The 19,600-nt window shown below is 38.7% G+C and overlaps 2 protein-coding genes and 1 non-coding gene across 3 annotated transcripts in view; all 3 read right to left on the reverse strand.

The window, feature by feature from the left end:
- The window catches only part of ACBD3 (acyl-CoA binding domain containing 3), a 40,223-nt gene that overhangs the window by 9,949 nt on the left and 10,674 nt on the right, over positions 1-19,600 (reverse strand). Inside the window, exons 2-6 of the mRNA XM_012187925.5 lie at positions 9,832-9,973; positions 8,974-9,114; positions 5,980-6,138; positions 4,091-4,265; positions 517-703 (exon numbers count right to left, since the gene is read on the reverse strand). Of these exons, the coding sequence (XP_012043315.4) occupies positions 517-703; positions 4,091-4,265; positions 5,980-6,138; positions 8,974-9,114; positions 9,832-9,973 (804 nt within the window). The remainder of the gene's footprint in view (positions 1-516; positions 704-4,090; positions 4,266-5,979; positions 6,139-8,973; positions 9,115-9,831; positions 9,974-19,600) is intronic.
- On the reverse strand, positions 17,872-18,373 carry LOC106991444 (large ribosomal subunit protein uL16-like). The gene has a single exon (XM_015099176.4). It carries the CDS (start codon positions 18,326-18,328, stop codon positions 17,918-17,920), a length of 411 nt encoding a protein of 136 aa, XP_014954662.1. The 5' UTR covers positions 18,329-18,373; the 3' UTR covers positions 17,872-17,917.
- On the reverse strand, positions 18,279-18,413 carry LOC114117361 (small nucleolar RNA SNORA70). The gene has a single exon (XR_003591064.1). It is a non-coding gene; the product is annotated as a small nucleolar RNA SNORA70 (small nucleolar RNA).

Below are 19,600 nucleotides of genomic sequence, written 5' to 3' on the forward strand. Positions count from 1 at the left end.
CCCCATGGACTGTAGGCCTGCCAGGCTCCTCTGTCCATGGGATTCTCCAGGCAAGAATACTGGAGTGGGCTGCCACTTCCTTCTCCAGGGAATCCTCCTGACCCAGGAATCGAATGCCAAGTCTCCTGCATTGTAGACAGATTCTTTACCATTTGAGCTACCAGGGAAGCCCACCACTCAGCTAAGCAGTTCTGCAATCCCTAACCCACAGAAACTGTGAGAGATAATAAATGTTTAATTAGTATTTTAAGCTGCTAAATTTGGGTACAATGTGTTACACAGCAACAAATAACCAGTATATAAAATAAGACAACCCAAAGGACATCTGATTTACTCTTCTAAACTATTCCAAGAGTCACCAGAAGCATCGGAGTCAGATTAAAAAGAATGAAAAAGCATTCAACTCTCACAAATATGTAATTGCTCTCAAAAGCTAATTAATCTGACTTTCTGATTTTTGCTTTTCATGAGTCTGAATTATAGTATCTGGATGGAAGTGCACATACACAACCATACCTTTTGGTCCATTCTCCAGGGCTTCTTCGGCGGCTTCTGGTTCAATCTCTTTTTCAGTGTTGTCAGTGTGGGTTTTGGCCTGTCCATTAATTGACATCATATCACTTGGTGTAGTTGCATTCACTTTTGATGATGTAGGAGAGGAAGCCCCAGCTACTGATACTTCCTGTTGTTTCTGTAATGCTGCCTATAAGTCAAGAAAAAGTGAAGACACACTGACCAGGAAGGCTAAAAATGGGACATTTACCCTGAGATGCATTCTGATCCCATCAGAATTTTTGCCTCATCAAGTAGCTCCAAGAAATTCAATACACTTTATCAGTTTTTATCCTATCTATAACGAATACTAGTATAATAATATTCTGAGGACCACATTCTTGTGTCCTAAAGATCACTAGAAAAACTAGGAAAAATTAAAGTAGGTAGAAATAATCATCCCAAATAAAATTATTATAGGTAAAAACTGAACATGGAAACATCTGTTCTTAAAACTGATAGATACCTTTATACATAGAAAAATTATCACAAACTAAAAACTGCTCATCAAGTAAAAAAAAATACTGACCTAAAAATTAAATAGGCTCATAAAATGGAGTTTGAGGTCAAAATAATTTCTTTTAAAAAATGCATCACTTTACATAATTATGATTGAAGTATGTATTTTCGTAAACGTAAAATTTAAAAGTCCTTTGAAAAATGGAAAATAAAAACAGCTTAAATCCAAAGGACAACTACTTTAGGACATTCCTCTCATATTAAAATGAACAAATATTAGTATTAACATTATGAGAAATGCCTAAGTATTACATAACTTTTGGGGAAACTTTAAATAAAATTAACTATAACAAACATATAGAAAAGTATACAAATCACAAATGTACGGCTTAATCAATTTTCGTTAGACGAACATACACATAAAACCAACATCCAGATCAAGACATTATCTGCATCCCAGAACCCTTCCTGGTGCCCCTTTCCAGAAAGTCCTTCAAGGGTAATGATGAAACTAACCTGTAAAATTACAGGTTTGGCTCTGCCTGTCTTCGAACTTTACCATAAATGAAATTGTATATTATATGCTCTTTTTTGTGTCTGGCTTCTTTTATTCAACATTTGTTTGAGAGGTTTATCTATAAAATCACAAGTATATAACTGTATTTTGTTTGCATTGGTATTGCTATTGTAAAAATAGGAAATTTACCCAATGTATTGTTATGCGTATTAGGGCATTTAAGTAACTTTAAACTAAAATATTAAGTTATATAATAAGTGAGCATATTTTTACAACAGTTTAAAGAAAATACAGAAAAAAGGCCTGCATAATTTCATGGGTTAGGGATAATGATACATTTTGGCCTATCTGAAAATAGATTTCATTTAATGAAATCATTACATTACTAATCATTTACAAATCGGTTGCTTAAGCAGCAACACCTCTCTCTGCTGCTAGTGCTGGTTAGCAAAACACTTAAGATTTTAAAATACCTTCTTCCAAAGCCTAGATTCTCAGTCATTTCCCCATCAGTTTTCTAAGAGCACCAGCTTCCAGAAAATAGGCATACAACCAAAACAAGTCAGCACACTCACAACATTTCACTGCATGACAGGAAAGCAAAAAATAAAAAGGAATTTCTGTTGATGATCAATTGGTCAGCTCAAATGGTCCCTCTTCACTTTAGGCTTTTGCTGAAACTCTCTAGCAGAATGAACAACTCCCTACCCTGTGATCCCACTGAATATGAGTATACATCTATTATACATAACAGATCACAATTATTTATTTATATGATCTCTCTTCTATACTCCAGGAAGTTTTTAAAAGCACAGAAAGGCACAGGAACAATAAAACACTCATGTCACCACACCCCAAATTAAACAAGCGTCCCCATTTTTCGTCATTTTGCTCAGTATTTATATAAAAGCTAATACTTCACTTCTGTTCCTTCCCCAGTTCCTCTCATTCTCTCTTGGCAGAGACAGCCAATCAGTCTGATAAACTGAGTCTGATCACTGCAATCTAAATTATGGCTTTCCAACTCTATTTCAAAGATTTTTGGTTTTACCCTATTTGACTGACTTTGTTCTCACTAAATGATAGCAACCTATAAGCAGGACAGTGTGAATGAGCTAGCCTGTTAATAAATTATCTCAATACCCATCAAAGAAGTAGGAAAAGGGAGTGATATACTCAAGTATAAACAGTCTCTGGAGGACAGAAATTCCTCAAAAATACCACTTATTATCTTGTAACTCTGGTTTGACATCCTTTTCCTCTTCTCATGGATTATACAAAATCTGCAGTGCCTCTTAAACTGCTTCACTAATGCTAAAGACTCAGGGAAAAACATATTTTAGGTAAGGATATGAATTTTCAAGAAATTTTAAAGAGTGTGGCAACATAACAAAGATTACTTCACCTAACAAGAAATGTGGGGCAACTAAAACACAACTCTTTTCCTTTTTTTAAATTTTAAGACATTTTATTAAATTTATAGAGAAACACAGTTTGTGTTTTGGTTTTTACTCTGGCCTCGCTGCCAAGGCAGGCAACTTGCGGGAATCTGTTCCCTGACTAGAGATGGAACCCAGGCCGCTAGCAGTGAAAGCGCCGAGTTCTAACCACTGGATCACCAGGGAATTACCTCACAACACTTTTCTTCACTCAGATATTTTGACAAGTAGTACCTGTTTTGTAACTGAAAATTAAATAAGAAAACTTACCTTAAAGTAAAACTTAAAGGTTAACTTTAAGGAGGCATTTTATGCCTCTGCAAGATGTAAAAAAATTAACGTTAATCAGCTATCTTCCCTATGTATCAAATACTTTCACAGAACTATTTTCTTATTTCATTCCTCTGATAGTCCTGTGAGGTTAATAAGACTATGTAACAGGATTTCATATCCCATTCTTACTGGTTTGGAGAAAAGGCAGAAATATCAGAGCAGTAGGTAACTAGACTGAGATCAAACAAGATAACGGCAAAGCTAGGGCAGAATCCAGGTGGTATGTGACCTCCAGTGCTGTGTCCTTCCCCTCAACCACCTGCTCCTGTGTGGAGGCAAGACTGCGGGGGCAGGAAGCCAAGGAGGACTGCCACTGTGCTGCAGGCAAGCAGCGCAGCTACTGCACCCAACAAAAGGGCAAGACAGACCCAACCAAGTTCTGCCTTAGGGACTGCAGGTCCTCCGATTAGAAGCTGGCCAGGACTATGGCAGCAGTTGGCCTGAAGGCTGTCCTTGAACTAACACTGATCACCCAAGTCTCCATGGTTCTGGGACCACATTTAGAGCTATGTCAAACTCACTGGGATAACACTAGGTCCATACAAATTCCAAATACACTTATGACAATATAATAGAGGCCACATCATCTGTTCTTTCGAAATTATATACTTTCTTTCATAACTGCCACTGCAATGTTAAAAATCTCTTTTAATAAAGGTCACCTAAAAGTTACTTGATATCTGAGAGGCTAACTAATGTAAAAGTCATCAGCAACTGTTAAAAAAAGAACTTTCGTTTCAGTGAAACTAAAAACCCTTTCTAAGGCTGAATCGGGTGTTAGCTATCGTACCTGTTGCTGTGCAAGCTGGACTTGATACAGCTGCTGCATATACTGCTGATAGTGTTGCTCCTGCAACTGGCGGATGAGAATCTGCTGCTGTTCGTAGTTCCCTGGATACTGTTGGGCTGCATACTGCTGGAACTGCACGGCAGTCTGGGAGTTTAAAGCTGCCATTATCTGCTGCCTAAAAACATTAAAAAATAGACACTAGTCTGACTACAGGAGATTGATTGTTCATGACCAAATAAAATCTCTTTGTTATTTCATTTTATAACGAATACCTCTTAAAAACGATTAAGGTAGTAATGTATACCAAGCAGCATGTATCCAAGGTCCAGAGAAAGATTTAAGAAAATAAACCTGGCTTTTAATTTTTCACTTAGGTTTTTCAAGGCCAACTTGGGATGGAAAAGGAGAATAATAAGCATATCACTGTCACTGCCACCATCATCATCACCATTTATTGTGCCCTTACAATGCGCCATGCAGTTGTTTCAGGGCACTTCTATGTACTAACCCACCTAGTTCTCACAACTACCCTGTGAGGTGGGCTTTCCACAAAGCAGAAAATGGAAGATTTCAGTGACTTGCCCAAGATGACACTGTGAGTAGACGCCAGAGCCAGGACTCAAGTCTAGGCAGTCTGGCTCCAGCCTACAGTTTTTGCTGTAAGAAAAATGGATTGTCATTTATTACAGAGATGAGATATTTAACTGCTGGCCATGGTTTTTCTACATAAATATATATAAAGTAGTAAAAGGCTGAATAATAGCTAAAAGATGGTACAGGTGGCTCTGGTAAGTACAAATAAGGCCAGTGGAAATCTGAGCACCTTGGCATTTAATGTAAAGCAAGTCTTAAACAGGAACACTGAAGACAATATCTGGGTACACTTGGTCTAGAGATACTGATTTCTGTGAACTATTACTATTCCTTTTTTCCCCACATACAGGAACCACGTGCTTAACTCAGTCACATGCTCAACAGAAACGTCCTCTAAGCCATCTGTTAATAGGTAATAACAAAGCTAAATCTCACAAAGTCCTAAACAGAACATGACACTGGGTCCAACTAGGGTACCCCTCTCCCCAAAACAGAGTAGTATTCATAGCTTCTCTCCAAGGTAGACACAGACCCTGAGTCAGTTTGAAGCTCTTCTAAGGAAGTATTCACAAACAATGGGGAGAAAACAAAGGACTTGCATGTTGTCTGGTTTAATCTACATGTTATGCCACCTCTAGAACCACAGGCCTTCTCTTTGTTTTATGGCCATTAATCCCTTCCTCCTCATTCCCACAGCTCCCTCTTGAACTAATCCCTTCTGAGACAGTGGTTCTCACAGCCCTTACTGAATAAGAAATGGGTTCAGCCCCCAGGTCCTGTTCTAGGGGACTAGGAATAGACATCTGACATAGGCTGAACCAAGAGATCCTCTGGCCTGGGAATTTTTAACCGGGTTTCTGTACTCTAGCCAGTCTCTGTCAGATGCATGAAAAGAAAGACCACGTAAATCCAGGCTGAGACAGCCTTGCGTATGGCAAAGCACAGAGACAATTTGTAGAGAAGAGGAAGAACGCATCAGAGACACAGCCGAGAGAAGCAAGGACAGGAGATCATTATGGACCCAGAGACAGACAGCAAGCAAACCACCTCAGCTCCTCTTCTAGTGTCTGGGTTCTGGGAGCAAATCCCACATCTTTCTTCTTTTTGCAACCAAATGATGCTTAAGATGAGGCTCTCACCTTGGTAACACATCACTGGTACAAATGGCAATAGCTAATGCTGATCTACCTCCCAGTCGAACAAAACAGAAATATTCCAAGGCACACAAGGTGAACCGTCAGCGCAACAGTGTGGTGGCCCATCTGGCATTCTTAGACGATACCCAACAAGCGTACTTTTGCTGCTCCAGCCGGAGTCTCTCTTCTTCTAGCCGCCTCCTCTCCTCTTCCTCCCGTCTGAGCCTTTCTTCTTCTTCTCTCCTACGTTTCTCTTCCTCCTTTTGCAGACGTTCCCGTTCTTCCTCTTCACGCCGCCTTCGCTCCTCCTCCTCCTTCCTAAGAAGTAAAGGACAGAGAGAATGAACCCTAAACAAAGAATCCTATTTAAAAATAATTTAAGACTCTTTCCCAGTGAAGACTAACCCAGGTTTCTTGGGAGAAACGTGATAATTTTATCACAATTTGAAATGAACATTTCCAAGAGGAGAAATTTATCATACGGAATCAATCTCTAACTATACAGATCACAACAAGAACGAGACTGCTACACGGCAACAGAAAAAGGAGTCTGTCAGTAAGGTACCACTTAAACCATTACAGTATCTCGAAGGCTCCCGTCTAAGATATGCGCACAGCATCACAAGCTTTTCCCTCACACTACCTGCTGTCGTTGCAAATAAATGTATGTGATAAATGTAGCAATATATCTGCCTTACTCATTGAAGTACATGCTACATAAGGGCAGAGACTGCCTGTCTCACACAACTGTAGTCTCAGGGTTTATGTGTTCATGTATAATTTCTGAAATTAAAAAAAAAAATTAAAGTTTTAAATTTAAAAATAAAAGGAACAGTTGGACATCTGGGTACAGCTAGATTTTTACCCAGCTCTCACCCACTCCTGCAACCCCTTTCTCAAGAGAGACAAGATGCACTAGGAATGAAAGCCACACAGGTCTCAAAGTGAGGAGGACGACAGGGAGGCTGAAGACATGACGAAAGAGCAGACTCCTGAGGTTCTCAGACAAGACACCGTTTCATGGTCCTGCCATGAGAAGTGTCTGGGTTGCCCCACCTACCTCCCCAAACTCCTGTAAGTGATTAACATACCTGAGTCACAAAACAACCAAGACTCAAAATACAGCAGTAACATGACCTACTTTCAACATGTGACAGTACACAGGGCAAGATGTTCCAAAAGCCAAAGCTAAGCTTCGGGATAGAGGAAGTCTTGTCTTAAATGCTTTAAAAGAATTCGACATGGACCTCATCTCATGACAAGAGTATATTTTTAAAAGGAAAAACACAGTTTTATATGTTCAGTAGTAACTTAAATATTCAATTTATCATTACAAAAGAACTTAAAAAGCAATGGATACTCCTTTCAAAGACACAGCTACACCTCAATGATAAAAAATCACTACACAATGGATTGCAGCACATAGATCAAGTCTCCAGTAAAGGAATCTCCTTCCATTCTAATAAGAAAACTTTTTCTTTGGATAACAACTATATTCCTTTGGATAAATATTTTCTGGAAATACATTAGGATATGTTCTATCCTTTTAAAGACAAACTATACCCAGTGCTCTGTCTATTGAAAACTCAGGAGTTATAACTCCAAACATAAATACAGTACATGTTATAATACAAGGATAGTTTACTTTTACATTAAATGACCCCTGACTGCCATGTTTTTATAATTCTTACAATTATTTTTCATGGTTTCTGTCTTCCTTCACTGTCAGGCTATTTCCCCTTCTAATATGTTATTTCCAGGATTAGGGGGGAAATCAGGGAACCGACTGTTTCCAAAGTAAGTAAAACATAATTCGAGGGAAAATCAGCTTTACAGAATTTTTCTTTAAAGGTAACTTAGTTTATCTAACCATTCTGTCACTATAGATGCTAACTGGTAGCATTTTTTGTTTTTTGCTGTTGTTATCCATAGAATTACAAGGAACATCCTCGAAAATGAAGTGAAACTGTTAGTTGCTCAGTTGTGTCGGACTCTCTGCAACCCCGTGGACTGTAGTCCGCCAGGCTCCTCTGACCATGGGATTTTCCAGGCAAGACTACCGGAGGGGATTGTCATTTCCTTCTTCAGGGGACTCTTCCCAACCCAGGGATCGAACCCAAGTTTCCTGCACTGCAGGCAGAGTCTTCACCGTCTGAGCCACCAGGGAAGCCCTTGAAGGTAAGTCTCTGCAAACATATTCTGGTATTTCTGTAGAATGGGTTTAAGTGGGATTGCCGGGTAGCCTTTGAACTTTTAATAAATTCTACAAATTGTCTCCTAAAAAGTTTGTAATTATTTGTAAATATTTATACTCACTACAAACAACAGTATGTGAAAATGTTCATTTCAGGATGTTCTCACAGTGACTGCTATAAAATGGCACCTCATTTTTTCCTTTTAATCACGAATTTCTGGAACAACGTATTTGCCATTTTATTCTATGACTTTCTGCCATTTTCCAGGAAACTTCATAATTTCACCTTTTCAAAATTCTTTTTAAGCAAAGAACTGTTTCAGATGCCTTTATAGCATTATTTTCATTACCTAGAAATTTCAGATTGTTCTTGGAAATATAATCTCTAGATAAATAAAGTGGTAACTATAATTCTGCTGAATTCACAATAATGACAGAAAATCCCATAAGCATAAACAGTGCATTCAATAGCACCCCCTGCAACCTCTGGAAGTAATTAATGAGCTACCTGGAAGCCACAGCCAATATGTAATGCCTACATAAGGCATACCATGTAGCATAGCTGATAACCATGATATAGAGTATGAATATTCTAGAAAAAAAAGAGAGGCAGCAGCGAAGGGTGTGTGAGACCAGAGGGTAAGGAGGAGGGATGGCTGAGCTTACTGCGTTTGCTCAGAAATTTAGTGCAGTAACACAAAAGGAATGCTGCCGTGATGAATGGGTGGTTCCTTTTAAAGGTATAGCCAGACGGAAGCAGTAAACCCTCTCCCTTCAAAACTCATAATAAAAGCACCTGCTCACATCAGAAAGTTTTGAGCAACTGCCATAGAAGTGGGGATCCAGTGGAAGTTAAGACAGCTGCCTGAGAACAGACACTCCATAAAGCAGAAGCATCAGGATACTACGCAGTAGACAGGCTGCACAAGGATCTAGTATTCTGTGCTCTCAAACTTCACCTTTTTTTTTCTTGCTCTTCCTTCTCTATTTTGTGGGATGCAACATATGTGGAAAAGAGATGGCAACACCTATTCAGGAGCTTGACGAACTCTACCATGGCATCCTCTTTAGACATGTTTCCCAGGGCTGCCCATTCTCTCCTGTAAAGAACAACAAGAAAGTTACTTGCTACTCCTAAAAGAGTAAAACTTTGATTTCATTTAAACCTAAATATAAACAAGTCTCAATTATAACTAAAATGAAGAATGACTTGACTATACAGATTCAAAACTTCAACATGCATGGACTGCTTTACTAAACTAAATAGCCTACATACAAACCAAACTTACACCATAATTTAACTGCACTGCTGATAATTTCCATACTAGTAAAAGGGTATCAGAGTTCTACTTTTCTTATAGTTTAGCCTTAATTGAATAAAATGCTTAATATATTCTTTCCTGTCACAACTCTGTACGTGTCCCAACAAGAGAATCAACTACTATACTGCAAATTGCTGTTGTAATATTATTTTGGAAGAATCAAATGAAGCTGTCTTATTTCATAATCAATGAGTAACCATCTTTCACAATATTTAGCCATAAACATCTCCAAACCAAAAACAGATAAACATCTGACGACTCCAGAAGCTGCAAGCAAAAATGTTTGCTTAGCTCTTACTCTAAAGCTAATGAGCCAGCTATTTACATCTGAACCGATTTACTCTGTACCCTTCTCTCCACTCCAATATTCTTGCCTGGAGAATTCCATGGACAGAGGAGCTTGGCAGGCTATAGGATCATAAAGAGTCGGACACAACTGAAGCAACTTAGCATGCACTCACTCATTAAATTCATTACACAATAAAACACTGTTACCTCCTGTCATTCCCCAACACATCAAAGAATCCAACCTCAGGACAAGTGTCTGGATTATATGGGCCCATAAGAACCTGCTTATGCAGTGCCACAAGTTTCAGTTTTTCTTCATAAGTTGGATGAAATGCTTTGCCATCTTTTTCTATAACAAAAATAAACACAAAAACAATTAGCACTGACAAAATACAACATTTTCAACACTGTATGCTGAAATTCTGGTATAATGGATATCACAAATTGCCTGTGAAATTTATATTGCCTATAAAAACCACTGTAGGAATATTTTTATTTCAACTACTAAATTTTAATAATTATAGCCAAGATGAAAAAAAAAACTTCACGCTGAGTTAATTTTTTAAAATAAAGTTAAATACTAATATTTATGTTAAAATTACTACAAAGAGTAAATCAATCAAAAAAAAAAAACCTACTAAAGAGAAACCAATGTCAAGCAACAGTAAGGCACACACACACTAGTGTACCACTTAACATCTTTTTCAAATATTAAAAATGTTCAGCAATCGTTTTTTAAAATAAGTTCAAAAATTTTTATATTGAGCATTTTAAATAAGAGATATATGCATAGGAGAGTACATATAATTTGAAAGGCTATATTCAAAATGTATCCATCCCACTGAAACAGTACGATGCGGTGGAAAGGCCTTTGGAATCAGACATCCTAGATTTAGATCTTATCTCGGACACTTCCTAGCTATAGGACCATTTAAACTCTTAAGTCTGTTTATCAATAAAGAGTCTTTTCTACTTCAGAGGTAACAAGACAGTATTAATGGTAATAACTGTTGGGTCTTTCCTCTGCTCTGGCAGGTTGCCAATGGGCAATTACAGTGAAGCCAGTATGACCCACAGAGACTTCACCACCACTAGCAACAATTAAAAGTATCATGAAACTGGGTGCTGACAAAATAGGGAATCCTACTTCTTTGATAAATGCAAGTGTTAGTTACTGGTTGGTTCTAATGATAAGAGACTACCAAATTTTAAAACAAAAAAGGAGGTTAAAAGTAGCGTCTATTGCCTACAAACTTTATCCATGTACAGAGCAATCACCAAAAGAAAATTACTCATGATAAGAGAAGAACATGGTTTACACAACAGTTCATATCCTGTTCAAGGAATCTTAGGGGAAAAAAAAATACAGGCTGCCAATAAGCATCCCAAGACATCCAATTTCACTAGTCAAGGAAATGGAAACCGAAACCATTAGATACTAAGGATGCTGTCTACCATCAGATAGGTCAAAAAAGTTAGGTCATCAAGAGTTGGTAAGAACAGGACAAACAGGTACCCATTCTCAATACACTAATGTTCAAAGTATAAATTGTTAGTTATCTTAGAGGGAAATCAGGCAATATATTCCAAAATTGTAAATATAGATGCCCTGCTGCTGCTGCTAAGTCGCTTCAGTTGTGTCCGACTCTGTGTGACCCCGTAGATAGCAGCCCACCAGGCTCCTCTGTCTATGGGATTCTCCAGGCAAGAATACTGGAGTGGGTTGCTATTTCCTTCTCCGATGCATGAAAGTGAAAAGCGAAAGTGAAGTTGCTCAGATGTGCCCGACTCTTAGCGACCCCATGGACTGCAGCCCACCAGGCTCCTCCGTCCATGGATTTTCCAGGCAAGAGTACTGGAGTGGGGTGCCATTATGGTCCAGTAATTCCAATTCTCATCATCTACTCTTGATAAGCATTCCCAAACACACAGGAGGTGGACACAGGAGTATTTTCATTGCAGCACTCTTTTCTTATTACTGTAAACAACTTAAAAGTTCATCAATAAGGAAACAGCTAAATAATGTGGCACAGTCAATCTAAGGAATAAATGAAGTAAGTAAAGGAAATATCTAGAGTAGGAAATGGCAACCCACTCCAGTATTCTTGCCTAGAGAACCCCAGGATAGAGGAGTCTGGTGGGCTAGAGCCCAGGGGGCCGCAGAGTCAGACAGTTGAGTGATTAAGCACAAAGGAAATACAGTTAAATGAAAAAAGCAAGCTGCAGAAAACTATATACAATCATACAGCACAAAATATAGTATCTTCAATTCTAAGTACTCTCCCAACCTACACTTTAACATCTCTAAAATCAGATTAGTTTTTACATCTATTGTATTTTATAGTTTTAACTGGCAGTTTTTCTTTCTCTACAGTACATAATACTAAGTCTTAGAATTGATAAAATCCAGCATGTAGCACACCCACATATATATTCTATGGGTACCTTTACATGCATGTAAATGCAAAGAAAAAGATCTAGATGGAGTCACACTAAAAAGATGAGAATGAGAAAGTGGGAGAGGGCTAAGATGAGGAGTAGTGATCAGAGGTCTTAAAATTAAAAATATTTTAATCTTTCAAAGGAAATATTTGGAAGAACAAACCAAACTGTTAAAGAGAGTGGGGACTGAAAAGAATTATATCTATGTACTTCTATATAATTATATATACATATACTTCAATCAGAATTTTTTTCAATAAGAACTCAACACTTGAAAAAAGACAAAACTGTGGCACTGACTTTATTTATATTTAATAAAAATTGTAACAACTCAGAAACCTGTGGACCTGCCATCTGTCTTTGTTACTGAGCAAACAGTATCACTAAACAATTAGTACCAAGTAGGAACTTCCTCTAAAGCTTTTAGAACAGGATTATGCATAGGTCTATATATACCAACTAAAAGGCAGTTCCCATTTTAAAATTTAACTCTTAGAAGTCTGTTTCGATTATGAACACTGTAAGACCTTTTGTATATTCATTCATTCAACTTAGTAAATATTTATTGAGCCCTTGTGTGCAAATCATAGGAAATGGAAATAGATGGGGAAACGGTGGAAACAGTGTTAGACTTTATTTTGGGGGGCTCCAAAATCACTGCAGATGGTGACTGCAGCCATGAAATTAAAAGATGTTTGCTCCTTGGAAGGAAAGTTATGACCAACCTAGATAGCATATTGAAAAGCAGAGACATTACTTTGCCAACAAAGGTCGGTCTAGTCAAGGCTATGGTTTCTCCTGTGGTCATGTATGGATGTGAGAGTTGGACTGTGAAGAAGGCTGAGCACCAAAGAATCGATGCTTTTGAACTGTGGTGTTGGAGAAGACTCTTGAGAGTCCCTTGGACTACAAGGAGATCCAACCAGTCCATTCTGAAGGAGATCAACCCTGGGATTTCTTTGGAAGGAATGATGCTAAAGCTGAAACTCCAATACTCTGGCCTCCTCATGCAAAGAGTTGACTCACTGGAGAAGACCCTGATGCTGGGAGGGATTGGGGCAGGAGAAGGGGACGACAGAGGATGAGATGGCAGGATGGCATCACTGACTCGATGGACATGAGTTTGAGGGAACTCTGGAGTTGGTATGGACAGGGAGGCCTGGCGTGCTGTGATTCATGGGGTCACAAAGAGTCGGACATGACTGAGCAACTGAACTGACTGAGACACCAGGATTCATCACCCTCTTGGAGTTTACAAACCACTGAGCTCAATTAAAAATGTGTAACTTGGCAATCCAGTATATAATTGTGTCTAGGTGTATATTTTAGGTATAAATATACCACAAACAAATTATTAAAAATTCAGAAAACGAAGATCATGGCACCTGGTCCCAGCACTTCATGGGAAATAGATGGGGAAACAGTGGAAACACTGTCAGACTTTATTTTGGGGGGCTCTAAAATCACTGCAGATGGTGATTGCAGCCATGAAATTAAAAGACGCTCACTCCTTGGAAGGAAAGTTATGACCAACCTACATAGCATATTGAAAAGCAGAGATATTACTTTGCCAACAAAGGTCAGTCTAGTCAAGGCTATGGTTTTTCCTGTGGTCATGTATGGATGTGAGAGTTGGACTGTGAAGAAAGCTGAGCGCCAAAGAATTGATGCTTTTGAACTCTGGTATTGGAGAAGACTCTTGAGAGTCCCTTGGACTGCAGAGATCCAACCAGTCCATTCTAAAGGAGATCAGCCCTGGGTGTTCTTTGGAAGGAATGATGGTGAAGCTGAAACTCCAATACTTTGGCCACCTCATGCGAAGAGTTGACTCATTGGAAAAGACTCTGATGCTGGGAGGGATTGGGGCAGGAGGAGAAGGGGACGACAGAGGATGAGATGGTTGGATGGCATCATTGACTCAATGGACTTGAGTCTGAGTGATCTCTGGAGTTGGTGATGGACAGGGAGGCCTGGCATGCTGTGATTCATGGAGTCACAAAGAGTCGGACACGACTGAGCGACTGAACTCAACTGAACTGATACTGAGATAAAGGAACAATTATTTTAGAGTTTAGGAAAAAATATGTCAAAAAGGTAATAACATGACTTGTTCCAACTGTTTAGGTTGGACCAGTAGTTACATTTAATTTCAATGTAATATATAATAAAAATAGAGCAAAATAGATGAGTTTAGAAAACCAAAATACATCTTTACATTGTCTCTCATGTAAAAACCACCAAGCCTAATGAATTCTTTTCTAAATACTGCCTTGAAAAATTATCTTAAAAACGTTGTTACACCTGTTAACTGCTGTGTTATTTAAAATTTAATTATTCAACAATAACACAATACTTAAATTACAGTAATCTGCTGATTAGACTATACAGCTATTTAAAATGACAAATAAGGGCTATATATCATTTCAGAGAATACTTATAATGTATTAATGAAAACAAGCAGAATAAAAAGATATTAAAAAATAATTTTATGTTTACGACTATGTAAAAATGGGTGATTATACATATACATCTTTCTTTTTAACAAAATTAGCCTGCCAGAACTCTGTATTCTAAGATAATAGTGTTAAAAAATGTGAAATAGTGGCAACTTTTTACCAAAAAGCCTTTTTCAATTTTCAAGATGTTCATAAGCTTCTTTTAGCATCTACCTTAATTTTGTACATATTAGTCACCAAAAGTTTTCTTATGGTAATTACGTCTCAGAGAAACATAGCCCAGACAACTTTCTTTTCACATTCCACCAAGTGATGATTTGAAAAACAGCTCCAACCTTGATCTTAGCTTATGAGATGAAAGGTAAACCAAACAGGTGCCAACTTAACTGTTCATGTTATCTTGAGCCTTATAAAAGAAAAATATGCTGCTGGTGATTTGAGATAAAGAAAAAGAAGATATAGTAAGCCTGAGAAACAGTAAGGGTAGACAGCATACCCTCAAGGGTAGACTCTCTGCTTTGTTCCATCAGGATCCCTGGGATTTGTTTCTCCTTTAAAAAAAAAAACAAACATCTAAATTCTATTAAAGTGGTTGCTTTGACCCCTTCAATAAAGATAAAGATAAAAATCAATAAAGATAACATCAAATGGGAACTTTATTCACTGGAAGACCACTTTTCTCATCAGTCATGTAATATAGCAATTTTCAAATACAGACACACATGAATTCTTATTTGCTTCAGGGAGATGATTTGAAGCTAACAGGTAAGACTAGTAGGTATGAAAAAAATATTTTAGGGCTTCCCTGGTGGCTCAGTGGTAAAGAATTTGCCCGCCAATGCAGGAGACATGGGTTCAACCCCTGATCTGGGAAGATCCCAAATGCTGCAAAGCAACTAAGTGAATGTGCCTCCCTATTAAGAGCCCATGCTCTAGAGCCCAGGAGCCTCAGCTACTGAAGCCCTGTGCCCTAGGCCTCCTTGTGCCCTAGGGCCCCTGCTCTGCCAACAGCAGCAGCCACTGCGACGAGAAGCTCGAGCACAGCAACTGGAGAGTGGCTCTCACTCTCTGTCAACAGAGAAAAGCAACGCAGACCCAGCACAGCCAAAAATAAAACCAAAATTAAAAGCACATATTTTTAAAAAAGATTACTACTCTAAAGTTACTTTAATGGAGGGAGGGTCGATTTCTTACCAGGTGATAAATCTGCTCCTTTACTTCAAATATTAGGCAGTGCAAACCAGAATTAGCAGACCACAGGATAGGGTGAGTCAACAAAGAAACTGTACCCATTTTTCAGCGGGGTGTTAGTCTAACCGTGACCCTAAAAGATGACTCAACAGAGGGAGGGGGGTTTCAGGATATTTAGATGTCATTTTAATATCTGCCCTTTATATGCCAGACAGGATTAAGAATATACTGCCAATCCATAAAGGATTTTTCAAAAGAGAATATGTTTTTAAGTGTAAGTTCTGGTCAAGCACTCAAATTTGCTCACCACCATGAACGCCAGTGCTAAGCACAAGCTTTGTTAATTAGGCACTCACCACACCAAAACCATGCCCAAAAAATTTCTCTAAAGAAGAAACTGACTGCAAAGGTCAATCTCTGTGAGAATAAAACAGTACATCCATTCTTATGTATTTTACTGGCATTTCCACAGAATCTTTATACATTTGCTAATTTTTCTTTTTTTCCCCCTCTTATTTGATTCTCTGAAATGACAAACAAAATTGATAAACCTTTAGCTAGACTCATCAAGAAAAAAAGGGAGAGAACTCAAATCAATAAAATTAGAAATGAAAAAGGAGATGTTACAACTGCCTCCACAGAAATACCAAGGCTCCTAAGAGACTACCATAAGCAACTATATGACCGATAAGGGATTAGCCTCCAAAATTTACAAAATTGCTTCAGTCGTGTCCAACTCTTAGAGACCCTATGGACTGTATCCTGCCAGGCTCCTCTGCCCATAGGATGCTCCTGGGCAGAGTAGGTTGCCATGCCCTTCTCCAGGGGACCTTCCTGACCAGGGCTCAAACCTGCGTATCCTGTGGCTTCTGCATTGCAGGCAGATTCTTTTTTTTTTTTTTTTAATACTAAGCCCCAGGGAAGCCCAGCCACGGGGGAAACATACCAAAGGTTAATACTTATTCCTAAGAGATCGGATTACAGATTTTTTTTTCTTCTCTCACTTTTATTTTCTGATTTCCAATATGCATATGTACTTTTATATCAAATACATATATGCTTTTTTCCTTTTATAGCAAACATTTTTAAAAAGTGAAGGGAACTTAATGTTTCAGCCTTTAGGATGAGAGTAACAGAGCATTTATTTTCTCCTGAGAACTGTACAAAACCCAGGAGGATAAACCAAGAATCCCAACCACCTTTGGTATAGGACAACCTACATCATGTTGACATTCTAAACCTCAGAGAGAACAGAAAGTAACCCCCGCCCCCAGCCAGATCAGTGTCATTGGGCAGACTATTATAGTGTTACAAAAAATTACTTCTCTTTCACTCTTCAGATGGCTCAAGTTCGCACACTAGGAGGGTTTATTTAGTTTTTCTGCATTAGATGAAAATAATTTTCTCTTGAATTACTTTTTAACTATATTATTACTTTTATTTTAAATTTGTCTGTGCCCTGAGGCTTGTGAGATCTTAGTTCCCTGACCAGTGAAAACGCCACATCCTAACCATTGGACCACCAGGGAATTCTCTTTCCTAAATTATTTTTGGTTCCAAAAGCATTAAACATAGCAGAAAAGAAGTTACCACGATAACTGCATAGATAGAAAAAGTCTTGCTGAAACTCAATCTTTAGCCAGGGCCACAACCCTAAAGGAAAGCTGTTTCAGTCCTGCCATTCAGGAAGACAGCCATTACCCCTGGTCCCTGCATTTATAGAGTTAATTAATCCAATCAATTTGGAAAACTGCCTTCTATGGCAACCAAAAAAACAAATATAAATTATGCTGGAAAGAAGCTGCAGAGCTATTGTTCAGATGCAAGCGTGTGAAAACACACCAATGAAAAGCAGAAAATGACTACTACTACTACCTGGAGAAGTTGAATACAAAGCTGGCCATTTTCAATCAAATGGACTAAAAGGGATCACCTGTTAGCATCTGTCCAGTGATAATTATATTAAAAAAGTTTATTTTCAATAAAACTGAAGACCAAAAGTCAGGTTAAAATTTTATTTTACCTAAAGGATTCAGACTAAAGCAGGGATCGGCAAACCGGACCAACTCTGCCCACAGTTGTTTATATTAATTTATCTTTAACTTTTTCCCATTGGTTTGGGTAACATCCACTTTTTTTTTTTTTTTTGGACAGGAAATAGCATTTATTGGTGAGCATGATTAAGGAGGGGACAGTGCTGATGCTCATGAGTGCAGGGCCCGCCATTTGTCCAGGGGACCACGATTAGGGATGTATTTGACCCCACAGCCATCTGGGATGAGTCGCTTTTCTGCCACCATGTTCTCAAATTCATCCGCGTTGAATTTGGTAAATCCCCACTTCTTAGAGATGTGGATCTTCTGGCGGCCAGGGAACTTGAACTTGGCCCGGCGGAGGGCTTCAATCACATGTTCCTTGTTCTGCAGCTTGGTGCGGATGGACATTATGACCTGGCCAATGTGGACCCTGGCCACTGTGCCCTGAGGCTTTCCAAAGGCACCGCGCATACCTGTCTGGAGTCTAGATTGGGAAACAGCAGGCCAGTCATGAATGCCCACTAGGAAGAGTTGTCTCCAAGGTCCCTTAGGGCAGCCTGTACAGGCAACAGGTTGCATACACTACCAAGGAGCCTGCTATTTGCAGCCATTGCACACTGGGCCCCCATGGGGAAAAGAGCACAGTCGGCTTAATTGGCTGCAAAGAACATCCACTTTAGCAGTTAGTCATACTCAGCCATCGTTCTCCCCGCACCCCCACCCCCTGCACAACTGTTTTTTTAAGACCTGTGAACTAAGAATTTTTTTTAATCTTTTAAAAGAAATCTTTTAAAAACAAGCAGAAACAGACAAATAAAAAACAAAGAATATGAAGACAGACCACATACGGTCCTTAAGGTCTAAAATATTTATATCTGACCCTTTACTGAAAATCCGTTATGACTATACAGTGGAAGTGAGAAATAGATTTAAGGGACTAGATCTGATAAACAGAGTGCCTTATGAACTATGGATGGAAGTTGGTGACACTATATAAGAGACAGGAATCAAGACCATCCCCAAGAAAAAGAAATGCAAAAAAAGCAAAATGGCTGTCTGAGGAGGCCTTACAAATAGCTGTGAAAAGAAGGGAAGCAAAAAGCAAAGGAGAAAAGGAAAGATATACCCATTTGAATGCAGAGTTCCAAAGAATAGCAAGAAGACATAAGAAAGCCTTCTTTAGCAATCAATGCAAAGAAACAGAGGAAAACAATAGAAAAGGAAAGACTAGAGATCGCTTCAAGAAAATAAGAGATACCAAGGGAACATTTCATGCAAAGATGGGCTCAATAAAGGACAGAAATGGTAGTGACCTAACAGAAGCAGAAGATATTAAGAAGAGGTGGTAAGAATACACAGAAGAACTGTACAAAAAAGATCTCCACAACGCAGATAATCACGATGGTATGATCACTCACTCACCTAGAGCCAGACATCCTGGAATGTGAAATCGAGCGGGCCTTAGAAAGCATCACTACGAACAAAGCTAGTGGAGGTGATGGAATTCCAGTTGAGCTATTGCAAATCCTGAAAGATGACAGTGTGAACGTCCTGCACTCAATATGCCAGCAAATATTGAAAACTCAGCAGTGGCCACAGGACTGGAAAAGGTCAGTTTTCATTCCAATCCCAAAGAAAGGCAACGCCAAAGAATGCTCAAACTACCGCACAGTTGCACTCATCTCACATGCTAATAAAGTAATGCTTAAAATTCTCCAAGCCAGGCTTCAGCAATATGTTAACTGTGAACTTCCAGATGCTCAAGCTGGTTTTCGAAAAGGCAGAGGAACCAGAGATCAAATTGCCAACATCTGATGGATCATCAAAAAAGCAAGAGAGTTCCAGAAAAAC

The sequence above is a fragment of the Ovis aries genome, chromosome 12, assembly GCF_016772045.2.
Source record: "Ovis aries strain OAR_USU_Benz2616 breed Rambouillet chromosome 12, ARS-UI_Ramb_v3.0, whole genome shotgun sequence".
NCBI classification, from domain to species: domain Eukaryota; kingdom Metazoa; phylum Chordata; class Mammalia; order Artiodactyla; family Bovidae; genus Ovis; species Ovis aries.